Source organism: Stenella coeruleoalba (genome assembly GCF_951394435.1).
Source record: "Stenella coeruleoalba genome assembly, chromosome: 7".
NCBI classification, from domain to species: Eukaryota; Metazoa; Chordata; class Mammalia; order Artiodactyla; family Delphinidae; genus Stenella; species Stenella coeruleoalba.
Genome location: NC_137153.1, coordinates 84,125,483 through 84,150,480, shown reverse-complemented (window position 1 = coordinate 84,150,480; position 24,998 = coordinate 84,125,483). Strand labels below are relative to the sequence as shown.

At 43.1% G+C, this 24,998-nt stretch overlaps 1 protein-coding gene across 7 annotated transcripts in view; it reads left to right on the top strand.

Moving 5' to 3' along the window:
- The window catches only part of TLE1 (TLE family member 1, transcriptional corepressor), an 89,717-nt gene that overhangs the window by 8,471 nt on the left and 56,248 nt on the right, over positions 1-24,998 (top strand). For 5 of the 7 annotated variants that reach the window (XM_079926851.1, XM_079926849.1, XM_079926855.1 and 2 more), the window contains exons 5-6: positions 20,906-20,968; positions 22,831-22,935. In XM_079926851.1, coding sequence (XP_079782977.1) covers positions 20,906-20,968; positions 22,831-22,935 — 168 coding nt within the window. The remainder of the gene's footprint in view (positions 1-20,905; positions 20,969-22,830; positions 22,936-24,998) is intronic. The other 2 variants (XM_079926853.1, XM_079926850.1) reach the window with 1 other exon arrangement.

The following is a 24,998-nucleotide window of genomic DNA, read 5'->3' as shown; positions in this document are numbered from 1 at the left end:
TTCTCAGGACTGGTACTTTTAATGTGGAATATTTGGTGTAATGGTTTTTAATTAAACTTTAGAGAGCTGTTTTGGGAAGTTGGCTTACTGGACAAGATTAGGCATTTATAGCTTCAGCATAGTGTTTGCTGATGGGATCGGTGAGTTCTGTAGTGAGAAGTGTGCCGTAGGATTGTTCCATGAACGTGGCTTTGATGTTTGAAGTAGAGTGTGTGTTTGTGGGGGGGTGTGGGTGTAGGCGTGGGCCTTCAGGTGGGGGAGAGATTTTCTAATTTTTTTCTGAGGCATGGTTTGATCAGAAAAATGAAAAAAGATTACCAAAATTTTAACGTAAGTTAAGAGATTCATATGTTACCATTCACTTGGTTAAAGAAAAAATGGTCTCTAAAATTGTTTGAAAAACCACCATGATTACAGAACTGCTCAGTTTATAGAGCACCCAGTCACCATAACACTTTTTGTGAAACTCCAAGAAACGTTGACAGAAAGTTTTAACCTGTGATTTCACACAAGTCTGTATTTCACTATTTTGCATTTCAATTTTTAGTAACTACTAAGTTTTTAATTCTGTTTGTCTGCTTTGAAGCAACATACAGTCATAACCATGAGAACACTGTTTACCCCCCTTCCCCAGCATGTTTTCATACTAAGTATAACAAACACAGTTTTTTAGTTTTTCTAGTAGTATTATTTGCTACTTAGTCATTTTTGACCACAAAATATGTTCGCGAGGAAAGGGTAGTGTGAAGCTTATTTTGGGTATAAGGAAAAAATAAGCTAGAAGAATTCTGTGCGTTGAATCGATTTTTTCATCTGCTGAATAGAGAAAAACTACTATTAAGTGTGGTAGGTGTACATTGCTGTGCACACCAGAAGGGTAGTGCACCTATTTCCAATAGATACTCATTAGATAATCATTATTCACTTGATAAAGCAGAATCAGTTGTCTTTGAGAATGTAGGTACATTTGAACTTGTGTGTCCAACTCATGCAGTTTGTTAAACCGCTGAAATACATGTGGTACTAGACCGGGTTCTTTGTTTTGGTTTGTTTTGTTTTGTTTTGGCTGCACCGCACAGCTTACAGAATCTTAGTTCCCCAGCCAGGGATTGAACGCATGCCCTCAGCAGTGAAAGTGTGGAGCCCTAACCACTGGACAGCCAGGGAATTCACTGGACTGGGTTTGATATTAGTGTCATTGCTGATCTAACTAGCTTATTAATCTGCGGTATTTTGTGCAGCCTGTCAGTAAAAAGTTTAAAAACATATCCCCAGACTTGTTTACTTATAATTTATAAGTTCTATAAATATGTTACTGTACTGGTATGTTGTATACATGTATAATACATGGAAATTTTAAATGAAGGGGTTAAAATCAAAGTTCTTATATTCTCAGTGCTCCCTATTGGCTTGTCCAGAGTGGCCCCTGGGACACTCCCACTCCACGGTCAAGACCAGTAGCCCACATTTTAAACAGCCTTGGAACGCTCGCCCTGGAAGGGAACACCTTTAAGGTGGTGAATACAGAATTCCTTTAGGGGCATGGGTCTTTTGGCCTCCTAGGTATGCCTGTTTTTTTCTGATTTTGACTTCCCACTCCGGTAATTGCCTCTTTGCCCATCACTCACAGCCTTGTGTATCTGCCTCTGGTTATTGTCTCTGCCAGTCTTACTTGGTTACCTCTGTCCTCTTCCCCCCAGGCCCTTTAATCCAGCCAGATGGGTCCCTCCTTCATACCTAAAATATGTTTTGTGTTTTTCTGTTTTCCTAAAAGTCCAGGCTATTTTGTCAAACTTCACATGGCCTCCTTCAGTATCCTTCAAGGTCTAGTTCAAATACCAACGCTGCCTGTTTACTTCAAGGTCTTCCATGGCTGCTCCAACAGGAGGCTGTCACATCGCTTATTGTTGCTCTGACTTTTGTAGTATTGTTTTTTCTTGTGCCTTTTTCTGTTATTCCAGCTGTGTTGCAGTCTGCTTGAGGCTTGAATTTGAGACTTGCATCTTCCCTTCCCAGTGAGTTCGAGTAGGCATTTAAGTAGCATTTAATGTGCCCCTTAGGTAGAGCGGTAGTTGTCACTGTTTTGGATCCTGAACCCGTACGAAAATCAGGTGAAAGCTGCTTGGCAAAAAAAAAAGTACACCTTTTAATACACAAGATAGCTTTGCCCAACAATTTTGGCTGTTTGTGGACATCTTAAGATCTTTCAGCAAGTCCTTGGAATCCAGATTAAAAACTTGGATCTGCAGTACCAGTGTGGCTCCTTATGCTAAAATTAAGAATGAAATGTTTGGTTTCACTAGATGTTTTATCGGATTACAGTTCTAATCTCATCCAGGCACTTTTGCTCAGTTGTTTTTCTTTTGGAAACGTGATTTATAGTCAAATATCCACTGAGGCTTCTTAATGGGGAGTTTAATTATGGTAATATATTTGGGTTTGTAGTAAAAAAAAAAAAAAGAGAGAGAGAGAGAGAAAACAAAAGTAGCACGTTTCTGAGGCCTGGGTTTCCTTGTGAATTGAATGTGTGCACGCATCACCGCCCTGGGAACCACTGCTCATCTCCTAAGGGTGACCACAGCCACTAATAGAGCTGTGGATAAGTTGCATTACAAGCTTCTCCAAGGCATTAGACTTGACTTAGTCACCAGGTTTCTTAATAATAATGATTATACCCACTGATTATTTACTGAAAAGTCTTTACAGAGTCCCTCCCCCCGCCCCAAACACTTTTGTTATGAAGAATTTCAACTATAGAGAAAAGGAGAGAGAGTACAGTGAACACCCTGTATTATACCCACCTATTTGATACCAGGAGTCTATAAGGTAACGTTTTTTGTAACATCGGCCTGTCACGTATCTTGCATATAGCTTTTGCCCTCCCCTCACCCCGAAAGATAAATAGATAATTCAAGCCTTTCTTTAGCAGCCAACTCCATTTGAGACTGATGCACATGAAAGTGGGAGTTTCTCAGGTACACTTTAAGAATTCCATCCGAACAGGTGTTCATAGCATATTATAACATTTTCCTCGTTAACTTGCCTTTTCGTTCTTGGCATGGTTGTATTAGATGATGCACCATTATGTGGTGTCAGGGTGCTTGCTTTTCAGCTGTCACCTGAATGCAGAGGTTTGTACTTAAACAGAAAAGCCAGATTCCCCTTCCCAAGCCCTTGTACCTTTTGGCCTTTGATGATGCCCCTTTAAGATGTGATCAGCATATTCACTGGGGGAACAGCTTTAGTGTTTATGGGTGGGAAACCAGGAAGTGATTGTGCAAAAGGACTCTGATTTTGAACTTTGTGTGGATGGAAGCTGTCCTGGTGGAGAATTTAGGTTGGCCTCAGAGGCCGTGGGTGGTATAGGGGTGTGAAGTACCAGAAAACAAAACCTCTTTGAGGACCCCAGCATGTGGAGGAGGCTCTCCAAGGCTAGGGCCTCCAGGAGCGCAGCCTTTGTCTGTCCTTGGCGCCCTCTTGATGCCTTGAGTAAACAGTCGGGCAGAGCCTCTTACAAGTAAGGTGACCGGCCAGTGTATTGACACGCACAGACACAATAGAAAACTGCATTAGGAGGCGAGCCATTGGGATTTGCAGTAAATATATTACAGAACACAAGTGACTTGCCGATACTGCTTGTTTAGCAGTTTGCAAGGGCAATGGCAGTATGGATTTTTGAATTAGAAGGGAAGGGCTGTTCTTTCTCTGTGCAGGAACATCTAGTTGATGGCTGGGGAGAAAATTGATTTAGAGAACAAAATGCAGCCGCCTTTATTTGTGCCACTTGAAAGGCTTCTATGGATTAGTGAGTGAAAATAAAAAGGTCGCTCTCAGTTTAGGGAAGGGGGTCTTAACATTGATCTGCATCTTGGTCTGGTATGGAGAGAATAATGGATGGGCCACCGGGATGGAGGAAGGGTGTCCAGTGCCCGCGCAGCCTACAGCTACAGGTGCCCGCTCGGTTCTCAGACAGTTGTCTATTTCAGCAGTTTGGCTTTCAAAAGTCAGCTTCTTGGGTTTATTGTAGAGTAAGCTTATTTGGGACATTAGAGTAAGTAGTCATAGCTCCATCCATTGAGCTCCTTGTGCCCTAGGAACTGTACTGTAGGCGCTCTCTGTAAATCCTTCCAGTCTCCCTTGGATACTAATTATTCCTCCTTACAAAGAAAGAACAGGCTAGAATGGGGGTCCATTAGCCGTCCGAGGTCTGTTAGGATCCGGGCCGCACAGCAGCAGGTGAGCGGCGGGGGAGCAAGCGAAGCAAAGCTTCATCTGCCACTCCCCGTCGCTCGCACTATCACCTGAATCATCCCGCCCGCCCCCCAGTCTGTGAAAAATTGTCTTCCACAGTAGCAGTCCCTGGTGCCAAAAAGGTTGGGGACCGCTGGGCTAGAAGGTTAGGGGATGACAGTAGCACCTGCTGGATAGGGTAGTTATCAGGATTGAGTGAGTTTCTGTGTGCAGGAGTCTGGCACTTGGGCACTCTCAGGACAGCTGTTCTCAAAATCTGTTACCTAAATCTATTATTGTCCCTTTAAAACTGTACCCTGCCCTTGGAATTCTAGGCCATGATTCCATCTTGTTTTTCCAAGCCCAGTTTCCTTCCTTCCTGCATCTGAACTGTTCACTTTTCATTATTTCTCCTCAATTACAAAGTTTTTTTATTCTCAGATCAGAAGCATTTATCTCTAAGCTCCAAAGGAGACTTCTTTTTAGGTTCCTATTGGCAATCTCTGTTGTCTAAAGAATCCAGAGGAATTAAGATGCCTTATTTAAGCCAAACAGCAAAATGTACCCTTGGAAGGCAACAGCCTTAAGTTAATACGACTACCAGTGAGAATAGCCTTGTGTTGAGTTTTTTCATTTAAGGGGATGGATGAACAACAAAGAGGATTTGGTTCATTTTATTGAAGTGAGTTTTGGCAAAATAAAGGATGGGAGGTGCGTTTCTGATTTTTTTATTTTTAATGAAATGTGGAAAATCCAACTTTGAATTTGAAGAGAGATTTGTCATCTTGAAAAAAAAGGGGTGTGTGTGTGTGTGTGTGTATGTGTGTGTGAATTACATGACCGAGTTGTTGCTTTGTTGGAGAAAAAAAAATTGTGCGCCTTGATGATATATACATATGTATAGTTTTATTTTGGCTATGAAAACTTGTGAAGTGCGTGCAGAAGTTTGAGTAGATAATTGTGTTGCAGTATTCTCCAGGTACTACGTGGGCTTGAGATTTCTGTGGACTGTCAATTCACAGCTGCTGCTTATGTGCTAATATTTGAGGAAGCAGGGAAAACACAGGAGGGAGAAAAGCCAGGGCCATTGGGATTAGACAGACTGGGAGTTTAGGCTGTTGACTCTTATTGCCAAGCATGATGCAGTAGCAACTTTTTGTAAGTATTTGGGATAAAAGAGGACACAGTCGACAATACCTGCCAATACCTGCTCTCACACTTGCTTGAAAGCTCGGCTGCCTGCTGACATCGGTGTGCTGAGAAGCTCCACGTTGCGTCTGTTTGTGTTTAGCTTGAGTCCTGAAGTCCTCTGAGTGTCTGTACGGGAAGCACGAGGTTCTTGACAACCCCTTCGGCCTGCCAGTTGGCCTGGGTTCCAGAGCCTTTTCCTTTTGTAACCCGGCTGGCTCTCTTACAGTGCCTGGGCCCTGAGCTCCCGCGGAGCAAATCTCTTTGCACAGCTACTGAGGAGATTGGAATTGGACCACTGAAATGTGTCCAACTTCTGTACTTTTTAGCTGACCAAAGGCCAAAATCATACCACTAACTCAAGAGCGGAACTGCTGACTTTGAAATCTTATAAGAAATCTGTATTTCATAATTGACTGCCCTGGATGCTGTGATACTCGTGAATTAAATGAAATAATAAGGGGGTGTCACATTTCAACTGTGGATTTCTCTAAGGGTGCAGAGATTTTTGAACTGGTTGCTAAATCTGTGTTCATTCTTATTTCTTACAATGTATCAGATGTAGCTTTGCCCACCTAAAAGAGCCCCAGGCAAATCAGTGTTGGTGTACTACTGTCATCTTGTGCAGCCATTGTTTTGCTCATGATTTTATCATAAGGGCAAATAACCCCAAAATGCTGTGGTTTTTATTTTATTATTATTTTTTCTGATTAGCATGCAGAATTATTCTTGTCAGTTTCCCTCAAAGTACTGAAATTGATCAAGGTTTACATGGAATGAGCACCAATTGTTCCTTCTCAAATTAAAATAGTATAAAAGGGGACTTTTGAGTAGAGTTTGCACAGTGAGAATATTGGTATTGACACCACTTACACTTTGGAGTATAGTTTGAAGACCAGATTCTACTGTGTGTTGCATACTGGTTGATATGGCTGTAAAGAGGAGATGAATGTGGCTACTTTTCCAAGTCTATTACTCAGGAGGACTGTAAATTTGATTGGCTGTTACAATTCTAGCAGAATCATTCGATTTGAGAGCAATAGAAAGATAAGATATCCAATTACCCAAATGATTTGCAGGGTTAGCCAACGTTGTCATGGAGACACGAGTTGGAACAAATTAAATTTTAAGCAATAAAATAATCTTAAAGCCCGTCTGGGAACAAGAAAATTTGGCAGTGGCACTTACCTGAATTGAATCTTAGCTTGACACGATGTTGTTTGACATTGATATACTGTGGGGGCCTCAACTTATATATGGTACAGCCATTACCTTCAAAAAAGGAGCTTGGCCTCACCGGTAAAGGGGAGTATTAGTGTAAAGTTAGGATATTAACATTTATTCCACGGCTTAAATGATAATTGGGCTCTGGGTTCCCAGGAATATTTTGTATTTAAGGATTGAAATGCCTTAATAAGGATTAAGCAGCATTAATTGGACACTTGGAAAAAAAGACTTATTTTGCAGCAGCGCAGTTTTTGGAACTGCTGTTCCCCTTTGTGTGTGTGTTAGCAGACGTAATAGAAATCGTGTGGATGTCTTTTGGTGGGGGGGTGGAGGTGTAAGCATGCATATATTTGCATGTACAAATAAGGAGATTTCTGGCACATGCCCCAGCTCTGCAGATGATTCTCCGTATTCGTTAAAATTTCTGCTTTGCAGTACTGCTTGCAGACTGGAAAATTACTTTCCAAACTTGAGCTGATGACCTAAAACCTGAGTAAGTGTCAGTCTGGGGCTTAGAAGGTTATTTCCCCTTATTAATGTATTGTTTAACTGGTTCCTGGCTTGTGCTGCGGATTTGAAAACAGCCGAGTAGCCCAGAAGGAGGGAGGCTTTTTATCCACATGTCTATTAGACAGATGGAGATGGAAATTGGTCTGAGGTCAAGCCATTTGCAGCGTTCTCACAGCCTTCGATTTTCCTCTCATCCTCACCGCAGATCATCTCAAATGATTCAGTAATGACCAAAAGTGCAACATTGACCTTTATTCCTGGTGGATTACTGTGTTTCACAGTCCAAATGGCAGGAAGTCTATTCTGTTCTTCCAGAAGGAGGTCGACATTATTGAGCCAGCCCAGCCCTGTGGGAACCACACGAGTGCAGACCAGTGTAACACAATACGTGGGTTAAATTTGGTTTCTTGTGCTCTGGGAAACAAGAATTGACATGTCCTGAACCCACATAATTAATGGGAGAATATCTAGGATGCTTTCTAAAAACACACACAAGCACAGAAATTGATTTGTCCACTTGTAAAATAACTGGTGAGTGATAGGAGTGATAACTTCTGGTGGCCCCTGGTTTAGAAATTGTTCTCACTTCCGTGACCCAATGTTCTTTTTTAAAATTTATTTATTTATAAATTCTTTTATTTTTGGCTGCGTTGGGTCTTCGTTGCTGCACGCGGGCTTTCTCTAGTTGCGGCAAGCAGGGGTTACTCTTCGTTGCAGTGCGCGGGCTTCTCGTTGCGGTGGCTTCTCTTGTTGCGGAGCACGGGCGCTAGGCACGCGGGCTTCAGTAGTTGTGGCTCGCGGGCTCTAGAGCACAGTCTCAGTAGTTGTGGCGCACGGGCCCAGTTACTCCGTGGCATGTGGGATCTTCCTGGACCAGGGCTTGAACCTGTATCCCCTGCATTGGCAGGAAGACTTTTAACCGCTGTGCCACCAGGAAAGCCTGACCCAGTGTTCTTTTATCCCTTCTTGTTTAATGCTTCCCCAGTAAATCTTAGACAACACGTTATAACACTGTATCATTTAAAAATTACAAGTTGAGGGACTTCCCTTGTGGTGCAGTGGTTAAGAATCCGCCTGCCAATGCAGAGGACATGGGTTCAATCCCTGGTCCAGGAAGATCCCACATGCCACGGAGCAACTAAGCCTATGAGCCACAACTGCTGAGCCCACGTGCCGCAGCTACTGAAGCCCATGCACCTAGAGCCCGTGCTCCACAACAAGAGAAGCCACCGCAGTGAGAAGCCCGTACACCACAAAAAAGAGTAGCCCCCGCTCACCGCAACTAGAGAAAAACCTGTGCGCAGCAACGAAGACTCAATGCAGCCAAAAATAAATAAATAAAATACAAAAATTAAAAAAAACATTACAAGTTGATATGATTGGTCGTAAGGGGGTTTTTCTTTATATACTTTTCATTATGTATACTCCTGGTCAATCCAAGTGACCCTGAGTAAATTATCCTCATAGAGCACACTTTGTTTTCCTGAACTTAGCTTGATTGTTATCTTGGAGAAATGATGATTCTTTTTCTCTTGCTTAGATTTCTCTGTGGATTGTATTGTGTTGTGATGATCAGTTTATTTTGTTTTTTTAAGAGTTAATTTGTGGGGACTTCCCTGGTGATCCAGGGGTTAAGACTCCATGCTTCCAATGCAGGGGTGCAGGTTGGATCCCTGGTCAGGGAACTAAGGTCCAGCATGCCATACGGGGCGACCAAAGGAAAAAAAAAAAAGAATTAATTTGTATTTAAAATATTTCTCCTTGCCTCCACCTGCATAGCTGGCTGAGTTAATATTCTGTGACTTTTGAATGCATTCATGAAGTCTGTTGTCTAGTATCCTTGTACTTACCATCTTGTAAATACTTAAAACTTTTCCAAAAGGGTATGCTTTGAAAATTTTCTCCAGCCTCCCAGATTCCATTTCAGTTATGATCCTAAGGTGTTTTTTAAAGAAGATGTTGGGGGTAGGAGTTTATTAATTAATTTATTTATTTTTGCGGTGTTGGGTCTTCGTTTCTGTGCGAGGGCTTTCTCTAGTTGTGGCAAGCGGGGGCCACTCTTCATCGCGGTGCGCGGGCCTCTCACCCTCGCGGCCTCTCTTGTTGCGGAGCACAGGCTCCAGACGCGCAGGCTCAGTAGTTGTGGTCCACGGGCCTAGCTGCTTTGCGGCATGTGGGATCCTCCCAGACCAGGGCTCGAACCCGTGTCCCCTGCGTTAGCAGGCAGATTCTCAACCACTGCACCACCAGGGAAGCCCCCTAAGGTGTTTTTGAGAAAATATATTTTTTTTCCACTGTTGACTTTGCTGCGCACAAGTTCTGTCTCTGCCTCAGTGGCTGCCAGCCTTTGATGCCCCTCTGGCACTTGCTGGATTCAGCAGAGCACTGTTCTTGAGGCAGAGGCCGATTCCCAGTTTGCAGTAGAGCCCCCTCCCTTCAAATGCATCTTCTGGCCACGCTGGGGGGTAAATTGCATTCTGGAGCTTCGCAGGCTTCTTGGCACATGGTGTTGATGGAAAAGAGAATCCCAGGTTTCCACTTGGAATGCCAGGAACCTTGCCTTCCTTCCCAAAGGACCACCTCTCCAGCAGCTCAGCCTGTGAGGAAGAAGGCCCAGGGATGGGGCTTCCCAACTGAGACTGAGTCTGGGACTCAGATGGCCTTAGCAACGCATGCACACACACACGTCTGTCTAACTTGGGGCCGTTCTGCTGCCATGCCACACGGCTTTGACGGCATAGGCCTCTTGACGGAGTAGCTGCTTTCCCTACAAAGTTGCTCTGGAAGAAGAGTGGCAGCCGTCCTTCATGTGTGTGGGTCATTCAGCTGTAGCATGTTTTTAAAATTAGGGAACCACGGTCCCATGGTCACCTAAGGCAGGAAATTCCTTTCCCACTCTCTAGATTGGCTAAAGATTCCAACCTGTTAGGGAAACGTTCACACCAAACTGCTTATTCAGTGATTTCCAAACAAGATGTGGGAAAGGGGGGATGATGAGAAGTGCTAAAGCTAATGATAAATTGTGCTTTATAGTTGTGGGCACTCGGTGTTGGCTTTGTCATGATGGAAGTCAGGGACATAGTGACACAGACCCTTGGAAGTCAGTACCAACCAAAGACAGGTTACACAGGCCTAAAAGATTGCCATGATGAAAAGGAAAGGGTTTAAGCGTTATTGCGAGGAAAATAACATTCCAAGTTCTGAATAAAGACCATTCTCATAAACCTGGTTTTCCGAGGCGACTTGGTTTTTGCATATTCCCGTGCAGTCTTTGTCTTTACATAGGCATATTTTATTTTCGTAATTGTAATTTTAGCCTTCATGCCATGATGATGTAGCTGGCTCTTCCTCCCACTGATCTTCCTGCTACTGTATGATATTATCTAATTTCTCATGAGCTCCCTAATGACTAAGACCTGTGAAGAAGGTGAAAGGTGTAGGCTTGCTCTCTTTCCATTCCCAGAACAATAGGTGGTGACTTCACGGTAGCGTTCCGTGATTCACCCCGTGGCGTTTGTCTTGAAACCCTTCTTGTGGTGCACAAGAGTGCATTTTCCTTTGACACCACCGAACGCTGTCTTTTTCCATCATGGGACAAGTCATTACAATTTCCTGTGAACAGCACTTTCTGAACTCCATAACAAGGGTTTCTGAATGATGGAAATGTGCTGTTCAGGCACTGAAACAGCTGCGATGCTTTTGTCAAGGATGCATCTTTACCAGAATGACAAAGTGAAGCCCAAATGCACTGCTTGGCAACAGTTGGGTCAAAACATTTAAGTCATTAATTAGAAGGAACTGAAGGGGGAAGAATTTACACAAATACGCAGCGTTGCAGACTCAACTTCATCATGGAAAATGCAACTGAATTCTTAAAAAAAAAAAAAAAAAAAGAGGGCAGCCCTCAAGTGGAGCCTGCCAAGCTTGTCATTTGCAAATAAATCAGAAGACCGTCATTGCAAGAAGGAGGACCAGTGAATAGAGTTGCTTTGTCATTCTTTGATGGGCCCCACACTCAAGCCTGCTATTAAAAATGAATGCATTCAAGAGGCTCTGCATTAAGAACATAAACAATTAAGGGCACTTGAGTTGCTCTGCTGAGAGCTGCTGCGAAGATCCCAGAGCTTTCTCTGGAGATGCGAGCCCTTGCAATCTGCCTCTCGAGGAGCCGGAGTATGGGAGCAATTAGTGTTGCTATCTCGCCTCGGCAGCCTTCAGCAGGCTATTCTTTCCCTTTATTTTAACCCCTTCTTGTTTGGAGAGAAGCTGTGAGTGTGAAAGGTGAGCAGTGAAAGGAGAGAGTCTGTGCCCCTTTGGAAAGGGCTGGGGTTTAGAATGCTTGCTTGCAGGAGCTGCCAAATGAGGGGGGAGACGGAACATAAAAGTTAGGATCTGCCCATAATTGGCGACTTGTGTTCTGATTAATTGAGCCACTGATGGGGTTCTGTCATCTGGTACTCTTTGTTTTGCTTTAATCATCAGGTTGAAGAAGGGGCAAGATTACATTGCCACAGGTGGACTCATTTGAATGAATATTGTTTGAGGTTTCCCACAGTAGTCAGATGGGTTCCTCCAGCCCCAGTTTGTGTTCTTGCCTTGGTTTTGTTTTGTAAAAATGTGTGGAGGTACATGTAAAAGTATGAGATTAGAACACTCCCTAACACCATACACAAAAATAAGCTCAAAATGGATTAAAGACATAAATGTAAGGCCAGAAACTATCAAACTCTTAGAGGAAAACATAGGCAGAACACTCTAGGACATAAATCACAGCAAGATCCTTTTTGACCCACCTCCTAGGGAAATGGAAATAAAAACAAAAATAAACAAATGGGACCTAATGAAACTTCAAAGCTTTTGCACAGCAAAGGAAACCATAAACAAGACCAAAAGACAACCCTCAGAATGGGAAAAAATATTTGCAAATGAAGCAACTGACAGAGGATTAATTTCCAAAATTTACAAGCAGCTCATGCAGCTGGATAACAAAAAAACAAACAACCCAATCCAAACATGGGCAGAAGACCTAAATAGACATTTCTCCAAAGAAGATATACAGATTGCCAACAAACACATGAAAGAATGCTCAACATCCTTAATCATTAGAGAAATGCAAATCAAAACTACAATGAGATATCATCTCACACCAGTCAGAATGGCCATCATCAAAAAATCTACAAACAATAAATGCTGGAGAGGGTGTGGAGAAAAGGGAACACTCTTGCACTGCTGATGGGAATGTGAATTGGTTCAGCCACTATGGAGAACAGTATGGAGGTTCCTTAAAAAACTATAAATAGAACTACCATATGACCCAGCAATCCCACTACTGGGCATATCCCCTGAGAAAACTATAATTCCAAAAGAGTCATGTACCAAAATGTTCATTGCAGCTCTATTGACAATAGCCAGGAGATGGAAGCAACCTAAGTGCCCATCATCGGATGAATGGATAAAGAAGATGTGGCACATATATACAATGGAATATTACTCAGCCATAAAAAGAAACGAAATTGAGTTATTTGTAGTGAGGTGGATGGACCTAGAGTCTGTCATACAGAGTGAAGTAAGTCAGAAAGAGAAAGACAAATACCATATGCTAACAGATATATATGGAATCTAAGAAAAAAATGTCATGAAGAACCTAGGGGTAAGATGGGAATAAAGATACAGACCTACTAGAGAATGGACTTGAGGATATGGGGAGGGGGAAGGGTAAGCTGGGACAAAGTGAGAGAGTGGCATGAACGTATATACACTACCAAACGTAAAATAGATAGCTAGTGGGAAGCAGCCGCATAGCACAGGGAGATCAGCTTGGTGCTTTGTGACCAGCTAGAGGGGTGGGATAGGGAGGGTGGGAGGGAGGGAGACGCAAGAGGGAAGATATATGGGAACATATGTATATGTATAACTGATTCATCACTTTGTTATAAAGCAGAAACTAACACCATTGTAAAGCAATTATACTCCAATAAAGATGTTAAAAAAAAAAAGGGCTTCCCTGGTGGCGCAGTGGTTGAGAGTCTGCCTGCCGATGCAGGGGACACGGGTTCGTGCCCCGGTCCGGAAGATCCCACATGCGCGGAGCGGCTAGGCCCATGAACCATGGCCGCTGAGCCTGCGCGTCCGGAGCCTGTGCTCCGCAACGGGAGAGGCCACAACAGTGAGAGGCCCGCGTACTGCAAAAAAAAAAAAAAAAAAAAAAATAAGTGTGGAGAAAGGCGGTCATCTCTCACTGTGGCAAGGCTTTGGAGAAAGGCAGGCCTGACCTCCCCTCCTGTTTCTGACCTAGGTGAGTTATTTTAACCTTCCGGTCCAGTCTCCAAGGGCACCTACGCTGACTGACGCTTAGACCCTGGATGTAATTGGAGCTGGTGTGTACTAAGCAGTAGATGCTGCCGCTGTCATGGTTATTCATTGGCACTGTTCTCAAAGTGTGGTCCCTAGTCCAACAAGCTGCAGAGCACCTGGGGCCTTGTTAGAAATACAGATGCTGGGGCCCCAGACCTCCTGGCTGAGAAACTCTAGGCGTGGGCCCAGCTGTCTGTTTTACCAAGCCTTTCAGGTGATCCTGATGCATTCTTACGTTTGAAAACCGCCGATAACCTCGTAACCATTATGTCATCAGCTTAGAGACCCCAAGTCCTTTTCATTTGGATTTCCCCCAAATTGTGGTTAGTCATTTATCGACGTCATTATATTTTAAACAGAGCTACTCTGATGCATTAGAACTTCAGATAAAATTCGCTTTTCATGAGTGTGCTGGTGAAGCATGGTGCTAGGATGGGAGATGGTCTGGTGACTCGCCAGTGTTCTGAAGGAGGTCTCTAGGCCAAGAAGCCTTTCCCCCTCCTGTAAAGGGGTGGGGGGAGTGTTGGAAGTTTATTTGCAGAGTTTTGCGTATATCATTTTGGGTATGCAGTTTTAGTCAAACACCTTGAATTTTCTTTAGGCACATCAGATGTCATCTTCAGGAAATAGAGATGTACTTGAGGATGTGTTTTTGTGGATTTTGCTTTACTGGTGGGCCAGGTTGTCTGATGTTAGGCCTGAGGCACTAATTCTCTTTGCCTGCGAAGGGGAGGACAAAAGTGCAGTTCGGCTGCTACTTGTTTATTTAAGGTTTGCAATTTATAACTGTGGCTCCTTGTGAAATGCCTACTTTGCCTTGCACTGTACTTCTGCCAAAGACAGCAGGAGTACAGTGACCCTGTCAGTGACAGACTGGGGCCACTTGTTGTAGTACCGTTGTTGGCTGAGCGATGACATGGCCTTGGCCTTGTACTGCTGTGGTCCTGTTAGGGCTGTATTGCTTTGCAAACAAGGCTGAGTACATCAGCTTTGTTTCTGGTCTAGAGTATGTTCCAATTTCCCACTTCTGCTTCCTGGAGAAAGGACTAGGCAACAACGTGGCTTTTAATCTTTATGATCCTGGGCAAATCATTTCCTTCAGGCATTGACTTCTCCGTATGTGACATGAAGATTGTTAGAGGGCCGGGCACCCAAAGGGTTTCAGGGTTTGCCAGCCTCCTTGTGACTCAGTGCCAGGGTCAATCACAGGAGTGGTGGGCCTGATCACCCTTTGCTCCCTTCCCTGTTTAATGATACATCCAAACGATAAATCAAGGGCGGCATCTACAAGGTCACTGGAGGGGGGAAAATGGCACTGATAACCCGGCTACAGCAGGATAATCACTGGTTTTATTTGGGGTATCAAATTACAGCGCTTGGCCACATGCATATGTTGTAAAACAAACAAAAAACAGTCACACTAACAGCACAGCTTTGTTCTTCCCCTCCTGCTTCATCTAGTAAATGTGTTGGCCATTTAAGCATCATTATCATAAACATGACTTTAAAATGGTTACTTGCCTTGGCTTTGGGTTGATGTCGTGTATTTAACCCTTTCTCCTAGTACTAGACAACTGATTTATCAGGAGGGCAAATGTTAAGTTTTTAAAAAGCTGCAGATGGTTGTGATGTGTTGAACGACTGTTATATTTTTACCTGACTTTTCCTCTTTTGCTTTGAAACTCGTGCTGCAGTGAGCAGCTTCATGCATGGAATGCTTTTCATTTGAACTATTTCCTTATGATAAATTTTTAGCTGTGGGAAGCCTTACCAAAAGGTTTGAATAATTTCATGCACTTGAAACACATTGCCCGGTTGCTTTCCAAGACAACTGTACCGATTTACTCTGTCATCAGTAATGTGTGATTGCTCCAGTTTCCCAGAAGACTCATCATCGTTGGATTTCATTAATTTATTTTTAATAAACTAACTTAACTGGCGCAGAATGACCCACTTTACTTACAACAACATTTGCATTTTATTTGGTTGCTGGTGAGGTTGAACATTTTTCTGTATTGAAGGCTGTCATTTCACAGACTCTGAACCTTCTCGTCAGAAGGGATTTAGAGATTATCTATTTCCTTTTGTGCGCTTTGTTTTCATGTTCTTGCCTGTTTATCTGTTGCCAGGCACTTCTTACCAGCTCTCCACTGTGTTTTTCTCTTGGCCTCCTGCTTGGTTTGAGGAAACAGAAAGATCAGTTTGCCAGCCCTCAGCATAAGCGGCATTTTTTATGATCCATCAATTTGCAATTTAATGGTGGTGGAGTTTCCCCTCCGTAAGCTGACTTTGGGCCAGGTGCCATTGTGTTGCTTTGAGACCCATGGGCAGTTACTCTTAAGCAGTGCTCGCCCTGCTTCCAGCCTACAACAACCTTCATTATATATTACTCTGTGTGTAGTGGAGAAGTGGGCAGCCGTTGGGGAGCAGGCTGGCTCTTCAGTCTGGAAATTAGATGAGGTGGGAGGAGTATGAAAAGGTGGAAAGCCGAGCTTTTAGGAATCATGAAGTCTAAAAACTGAAGTTCAGGTGCTCAGAAGAACACGTCTTCAGTTTAAGAGCTCTGCAACATGTACCAGGGTTTGGTTCGTTGCCGGCCTTTGAGATATTTGGCCTATTTAACTCAGTTAAAATATACATGTACCTGAATCTTGTACCTACTAAGACACAATTTCTTACTATAAACAGAACTTTATTCTGACACTGGTTAGGAACGGTTTTTGTGGTTACATCTTGGTCATTGAGTTTAGGGTGTACGGGGATTCCGTTTTGGTTCAGCGAGGCATTCCTTTGAAAGTCCCCCATGTGGAATGTGTACCCTCTGGTCAGTTTTGGTGGGGAGGATTCAGCGAGGAGCTGTATCAAAGCGTTCAGCCAGAGCCTTCTGCTTCCCTGTTATGTTGAGAAGACTCGATGCTGGAAGCTGTTAGGAAACTGTCCAGAAGCTTCACGTAAGATGTGATGTTAAACATAAAGTCTTAGTTTGCCAAATGATGGTAAATGCTTTGGGGGATCTTGAAGGGCCTAGAGTTTGTCTATTGGTGTTATGGGAGACAGGCAGCTTCTACATGGATTTGAGGTAGGCCTTGAAGGATTGGGATAAGAGCAAAGCACTTCGTAATAGTGCAGCTGTAGTTTACATATTAGCTTACTTGATTCTGCTGAAACACTGAAGTAGGTTGGTGATAAGAGACCCTGGGGCTCAGTGGTTGAAGTGACTTATCTCAGGACACCTAATACTAGTGTGCTGAGATGCAAACCCAAGTGTTTGGATTATGAGGGCCAACCGTGTTACCATAAGCAAGTCAGTGAGAAGGGAGTTGGCCTTGACAGGGAGAATAAAAGCTGGTTCTAGACAGATAATTTGGACTCCTGCTTCCTGCTGCCTCAGTGGGTGGTGGCTGTCCCTGAAGTAAGGCCTGATGCTGGGGCCTTAATCAAGCTGGTTAAGTTTCTGGGCACAAAGTTTCCACACAAATCTAGTTTAGGGCTAGCTCTTGAATGCTGACTTAGTTTTGTTGCCTTACATGGTGTCAGAAGTACAGGCACAGGGTAAGTTTCCTTATAAACGTTATGACTGTTAGCAGGTACCACATACGTCTTCAGCTTTGGGCAGGAAAATGATTTCCAGGTGGGAAATACAGTTAGCCTGCAGTTTGTTTTTTTTTTCCCCCCACTGGAGTTGTCTAGTCTTTGGAAGAGGTAGAAAGAAGGCAGTCTGAAAAGATTACAGAACTTTCTTAACACCTGCTTAAGCAGGGTCAACTATACAGTTTAACCTGCTTGTAAACTCTGTGGTCAGGAATAGAAGCACGGGTGGAAAACACTACTACTTGTTAATTTGTGCTAAATTAAAGTTCTTATCAGAATACCGTTGTGTTGAAGCAAGAGATAATACTAAAGTTCTTATGCTGCCATCCAGACTATTTTAAGGGCTGGGGTGGTGGTGATGTCTTAGACCTCCCAAAGCACCGTCAGGGAAATAAGTTGCATCCTCACGCTGCTAGGAGTAGGTACTCTATAGCTGGCTCGGAGAATTTTAAGGTAAATCAGAGGTGAGATTTGAATCCAGGCCTCCGTGATCAAAGTTAAACTCACTTGTCAGAGGATAGTTTTAAGATTAGGGTTTATAGACCTGGCAGAGGGAGGAGACAGCTGGGAAAAGATCCTTCTCTGTTGTTCTTATTTCCGTTTCTTCTCCAGACCATTTATTTAGAATTCCCAGGACAAATGGTATGGCTTTTGATGTTTCTTCATCAGTTTGAACTTTGAACTTTAACCCTGGTCCTCCTGTTTTAGTCTTAGCTACTCTAACTCAATTTTATGGTCTGTGCTTTAATCTGTACTTCTTTTATTTTGTTCTTAATATTAAATGTTTAATGTTAAAGGTTTACAAGTTGCTTTCATTCAGACCAGGTCTTAACTGTTCCCTGACAGTCAAGTTCACTTCTACCTTGAAGCCACTCTATGTAATAACATATATAATTATTAATTAAAGAGGAGATCATCTTTCCTTCTTAAACTAAAGTAAATTCCGTGTAGGTCAAGTGATTAACTGCAGAAAGTACAGCCATAGCAGCACTAGAAGAAAATTAAGAATGGCTTCTGTAATTTGGGGGTGTTCTAATCCTGACCCAAAGGCCAGGAACGTAGGAAGACTATTTTTTAGTTTGACCACATAAAAACAAAGTTATGCACAGCAAAAAATCCATCATAAGCAAGGTTGAAGACAGGTAACAAGGTGGAAAAACTGGAAAAGTCAGTATTTGTCATATGGAAAGAACTACTACCAAAAGACAAGGATGAATAAATACCAAAAGAAAAAAAGAGAAAGGAAAAATAAAGTGGACCAGTCAATATATGAAAAGATGTTTAACTTCAGGAAGAATCCAAGTAATGCAAATAAAAATGAGGTCATTTTAAAATCTATTAGATGGATAAAGATTTTTAAAAGGTTAACAAAACCCAGTATTGACACTGGGTGGGGGAGCAGGCACCCTCATAGACTGGTGATGATGTAAATTGGTAAGCTTCTCTGCTGGGCAGTTTATCAGCATGTGTTACAGTCTAAAATATGCATACACTTTGACCTAGCGATTTCACTTCTAGAGATTCCTTTTAGAGATCCAGGGAGAGAGTTATTCGACATACAGTGTGTAATTGTGGAAAATTAGGTGAAACATAAATATCCCCTGATATTGGGAGTGTTGAGACACCCGTCTGCTTGTATAGTGGGATATATTTGTGTGTGTGTGGGGGGGGGTACCCGGGCCTCTCACTGCTGTGGCCTCTCCCGTTGCGGACCACAGGCTCCGGACGCGCAGGCTCGGCGGCCATGGCTCACGGGCCCAGCCGGTCCGCGGCATGTGGGATCTTCCCAGACCGGGGCACGAACCCGTGTCCCCTGCATGGGCAGGCGAACTCTCAACCACTGCGCCACCAGGGAAGCCCAAGTGGGATATATTGATGATGTCCTTATTCATATCTGTTTTTATTGAGTGGAAATAACAAATTACGGAAAAGCAGTATATGTATTGGGACCCCTCTGTATCAAAGTGTCTCTCTCCACTCTGGGCTTGTGCGCACACAGGTAATGAGAGCCTGGGGTGCTGCTTCCCAGGCTCACCAGAATGTTACTGTGGTAATCTCTGGATGGTGGACTTAGGGTTATTTTAACTTTCTTGTATATTTCTATATAGTATACATCTGTGTGTATGTGCTCAAAGTGAGCGGATGTCATTTTTAAAATTGGAAAACATGAAGGACATTTTAGAGATGGGAAAAGTACAGAATGCTGTTGGAATGTATGGCAGGTAGGAAGTGGGGAGCAAGGACCTCAGAGTCCACAGAGGGCATCCCTACTCCTTTACATCTACCCAGATATATAGTGTAGAACCCTGTTGCAAAGGCAAGGGTAGCCCGCCCATGCTTTCATGACCTTGAGTTAGCTTGAGTGGGTGGCTGTGATCAAATGAACTGGGTAGGGCTGACCCAGTTCTGTGTTTGCACCTAGTACAGCTGCACCCTTTTTGCATGTACGTATCTGTTTGCCCCGCTTGTTCGAGCAAGGTCATGGATTTGTTCTCTATACCAGTCCTTTCCCCTTCCAGTACATTTCTTCCAAGGCACTGTCTGTAACCCTGTCTCATTGGTGGTCAGGGAGAATTGAGTTGGGTTGGCCTAAATCCAATCCCATAAAACCAAAGGCTTGTTGCTCAGTTAACTGGAATCATCTCAGAGGACAAAAGGCAGCTCTTTTTTATGTACTTGATTATACAGTTCCTGAGGTTTCTACTTTGTCTCACTTATTCCATTCTCTCTTTCTCAAGGGCATGGATTTTGCGCTTCATAATTTTCTTCTCGTAATGCTTTTCATTGCCTAATTCAGTAATAGAGGCAGCATTAGTAAGCATTGACAGAAAATGATGAAATAAATAAGGCCTATGTGGGACTCTTCGGATGACTTTTTTTTTTTTTTTTTTAAAGCAGAACTGGTTCTTCAGAGTTAGAGGAAAGCAGGGCTCCTTTGCATTACTGGAGGGTGTTGGAGGTGGGGTGGGCATGTGGATCCTACCCTAGCCTGGGAGCAGAGCACACTTCATTCCCTTCTTTGCCAGTTTGTCCCTCTTGTAGAGGGACTGCTGTGCGTTTGGAGCTGAGCAGGGACTTTTCTTACTTTCTCTAGAGCAGCCCGTGCTGCAGACACTCAGGACCCATTTTCCTAAACTCAGTGGAACCGTGGGCCCTGTCAGTGAGGTCCTGGCATTTGATGCGGAATTGTGGTGAAACGTCACAGATAGCCAGAATACCTTGACTTGACTGTCACTCTGGACTTGAGTTCTGTTTCAGCAGTGTTTTCTAGGCTTGTTTGAAATTTTGAGGCTCAGCGAAGGCTTCCTAACATTAACGTCCTCTTTCAGTTGTGCAGGCATTGAGACAAGTGGGAAGGAGGTCTTCTTCCACTTGCTCTAGACCTTATCTTGAGAGCTAGACTGCTTTGGCGGTGCCCCTGCTCCCCAGGGTTCTGACTCCGGCTTGAATGAACTTGCTGTATGAATGTGCCCTGATATGCCGTTATTGAATAAGTGTTCGGAGAGGTTTGCAATCCCACCAGGTTAAATGATTACATAGCCTTAAACTGTGTAGATTTTCCAGCTCAATTAAACTACCCATTATCTCTTAAGTGACCAATAACGCGTGCGATTATGTCTTACTTTGCAAGTGGGATTAATATCTGCTGTTTATCTCAAGATAAATATTGCTAACATAGCCTGGGAAAGCAATTTTATGCCCTCAAGAGTGAGGCAGTGGAGGACTCAGATGTTGGGTATGAAGTTTTATCTTTCTGAACTGATTATGAAATATACTAAACATTTATATTGCTTTGTCTTTATAGACTGAAATCGCCAAGAGATTGAATACGATTTGTGCACAAGTCATCCCATTTCTGTCTCAGGAAGTAAGTAAAACTGTTCAGCTGTTAAAGTGCAATTATGTTGCTTCTCTGTTTGCAAATTAGCTAGTTTTAAGATGTTAATTTTATCACGAGGAACAAGTGTGAAGAACATCTGTTACAGCTGAAGTGTGTAAACCCCCTGCTGTCCCATCTAACAGATCTGAGGGGACACTGTAGAAGTGGTGACAATAGCTCAACCTTAAATTAATTTTTTTCTGTGGAAAACTGCAAAACGACTATCAAGCATAAAGGTTTTCTTTCCTCAGAGGAGTAGTATAAATAAGCTTGATAGCTACCGATGATTCACGTGTCCTTTCTCTAGAGAGCTTTTCGTTTACTGCATTTTAAAAATGGTTCCATCAGGGTTGACTTGACCACGGGAGCAGATATTTCCTTTGTCCTTGTACCTCGGGGCAGATTGACTTAATGCTGTCCATGGAGGGAGTGGATGCCAATACTATTAAGGATAAGACCATTCATGTTACCTGTTCATGTTACTTTAGCTTATGGAGTTAATATACATATATAAGCCATTTTATTAAGTTACAAAGTAATAGAAGTTTACCCTTAATATTTGAGAGGGAAAAGCTCTTTATGTGAGTAATCTATGACTCAAAGCTAGTTATGTTTTAGTTTTGCCTTTACTTTTGGATACAAGCTAATAAATGCAAAACTGTTTTAAGTGTGTACAGGATGCTTATATCTTGAGACAGTGAAAAACTTATGGGCCTTGGAGCTGGAATACTGAGTGTTTGCTCTCATTGGCATCTACTTTTCCATGCTGGGTAGCACCATCTCTGCTGTTATTATGGCAGCCTTTTCCAGCATATTATTTACTCGATGTTACAGTTTAGATTTGTTGGCCTTTTTTTTTTTAAATTTATTTTTGGCTGCGTTGGGTCTTCTTGCTGCGCTTGGACTTTCTCTAGTTGCGGCGAGCGGGGGCTACTCTTTGTTGCGGAGCGCGGGCTTCTCTTGTTGCGGAGCATGGGCTCTAGGCATGCGGGCTTCAGTAGTTGTGGCTCGTGGGCTCAGCTGCTCCGAGGCATGTGGGATCTTCCCGGACCAGGACTCGAACCCGAGTCCCCTGCATTGGCAGGTGGATTTTTAACCGCTGCGCCATCAGGGAGGTCCCCTGTTGGCCTTTTGAAGCCTGTTGTTCATTAGATTTTAGTAATCCTGGTCTCTGCTACAGTCTCCTTTCTCCCAAAGAGACCTGTGGCTTTGTTTTTATTTGTGGGTGCAGCTGGGAGGTGCGCAGGCTATTTCCAGCCTGTGATCTCAGAGTGTGTGTGGGGAGGGCGGGGGGCGGGGTCTTTCCTTTCCCCTGTGGAGGGTGAAACATCTAGGGGTTAAAGGAGGAGAGGAATTCCCAGAGTTTCCAAAAACCAACTGGTGGGTTGAGATTTGTTGACCAGAGAAGTGATTGCAGGCTTAATATTTACATTTTAAGTATCAAAAGGGGTGTTTTTAAATGGCTGTAAACTTTTCCTGCTCAAACTTATCATAGCAAACCCATTCTGAGAACCAGGGTGATCTTCCAAATCCCATACTGTTTATTTTCTAAGGCCTCACGTTACCATTTTTGATGTCCTCCTTTGACTTTCTACCATTCCGAGCCCCAGATTCCCATCAGAAGTAAAGTGGTAACTGGCGTTGGTTAGAACTAAGGGATGCACCGCTCTCAGTTTTCCTTTGCCGTTTGTCTGTGTGTTCTGTGGAACAATGTGTGCTCGAGCAAGTTCACATTTAAAGACATATTACACTTCAGTCTGCACCTCATGTGGCATTTGTCTTATTGTTGGAAGGTACAGTGAAGGTCTTGGCTGCCTTGCTAACACTTTTCCTTCTCCTTGTTTTCAAAGCATCAACAGCAGGTGGCCCAGGCTGTCGAACGTGCCAAACAGGTGACCATGGCAGAGCTGAATGCCATCATCGGGGTACGTGGCCTACCAGGTCTACCTCCTACAGTGTGTATAACCAGCTTTCATTTCTTCTTAATTTGTTGGCTTAATATATATCTATCTATATATAATGTTGTGTCGCTTGATCTTAACCCATTTGATAAGCCGGGGGTGGCAGTGTCAGGTATGCTGAGGTGTGTAGGGGAAGAAAGATTAGCATAAGGGAGAGGATAGAAACATTTTTAGGAGGGGAAGAAAAAATAAGTCTTCTTTTCAATGGAAAAATAAATGTAGTTTATCTTGCTCCCTTAGGTTAAAGCTTTGGCAAGGGTTTTAAATACGTACTTTCCTTACTTCTGTTGTATAAACTTTAGATCCCAGTGAGGTCAAGACGTAGCTCGGCATTATTTCATTTCGTTGTCTTTTGCTTTTTTGCCTTTTGCTTTCCCAGGGTATTAGAACCTATGCATAACTGTTTTGCTTTTCTTGTGCCTCTTTCATGAATTTTTAAGTGGCACCCCAATGAAAAGAAAGCCCTCTTGCCGCTGAAGAAGTGATGATTGTCTGCCCTAGTGCCCTCTAGCCTTTCACCAGGTTTCTGCTCTCCTGGGTTGAGTTCAGTCAGTGCTCCTTGCTGGCAACTGGTTGTCAATCACAAGTCATTTGCTCCGCATTAATGAGCCTGGTGAACTGTTGGGTCCATCCCCTGCATGAGTTCATCCCCCCGCCCCCTCACTGCAGGATCCAGGACGGTTCTCATGTTTTCTGCCCTTCCAGACTAAGCGAAAGAAGTAGCTGAAATAAGCGACCGTCCTTGCTGATTTTATTCATATGTGAGTGCCTTGAGCGGATTCAAATCACTCATTTATCAATTTATGTTAATTGCTTGTGAGAAGATGCCCTGCTGGTCTTTATAGTTCCCTCAGACACTTTGTAATGATAATTAGACATGCTGCTGTACGGATTAAGAGTGCCATAGTGCAGTGATGGCCACAGACAATGGAACCAGTTAATCCATCAGGGTTTAAAATTACATCCCAACTGGAGATGGAGAAAAAACATAAGAGCCAAGGAGGATTAAAGAATGAGCCTCAGCTTGAAAACTCTCCTTTCATCAGTTTCTCAATTGCAGATCTGCAGTCGGGTTGCCTGTGGTAAGCTATTGGCAGTCAATTAGGTGAAATAAACTGGGAGGGTGACCTTCATTTCCTTTTAATAGCTTTTTCCTCCCTGAAATGGGGAGCTTCAGTGGATTTTCAGCTTAAATTTTATTCAAGCTGCTTTATTACACTTGACAGCTTAGCTCTGCATAAACAATTCTCCCCTCCTCTTCCCCACAGGTCTGGGCTCTGCATCTCTCCCCCTCAGTGTCACATTTTTGACTGTTACTTAGTGGGCTCTCTAATCACATTCAACAAAAAACACAATTACATCTGCATTTGTCTGCCGCCTTCTGTACGCTTTTCTTGTGTAATGAATTGCTTTATTTCAGAGATCAAATCAAATATTCACTGGTACTTTTGCATGTACCGTGTTTGATTAGCAAAGACTAATAGCAAATTGTACTTGTAGCTCGAGCACAGAAATTTTTAGCCCAGATGAATGAGGATGGAAAAGCCTGTTTTGATTAAAGGAAAACATATGCAAGGCAGTTTTCAAGTACCCAGTTACACTTTGTGGAACATGTTTGTTTTCTGATAGGCTCTGAATTTTTACGTATCATTTCTCAATGGTAAAACTTTGTACTCTTACATTCTCAAAGGCGCTGCCCAATCCTGTCCATTAGAAAGGAGGAAATTGTGTTAACCAGATGTTTATAGGTAATACTCATTTTGAGTTGAATCAGAAAATAAAAATAGCAGGTTGTTCTGGAAGGGCAGATGAATCGCTAATTTTATGAATGGCTTTAGTCCAGGAAACATGTTGTTGAGATTATAAAGGCAGATTAGCTCTGATAGCTAGCAACAATAACCCAAATCAGTGAATTGGGCCCAGCACAAGACCTAACGCCAGTTGCAGGTCTTCAGCATACTGGCATGTGCGGCTTTTATAATTGTAATTTTTGGATCAGTATATTAATTTTTGTCAGCAGGCTCTTTTAAAGTTTGTAGTGATCAATAATTATCCCG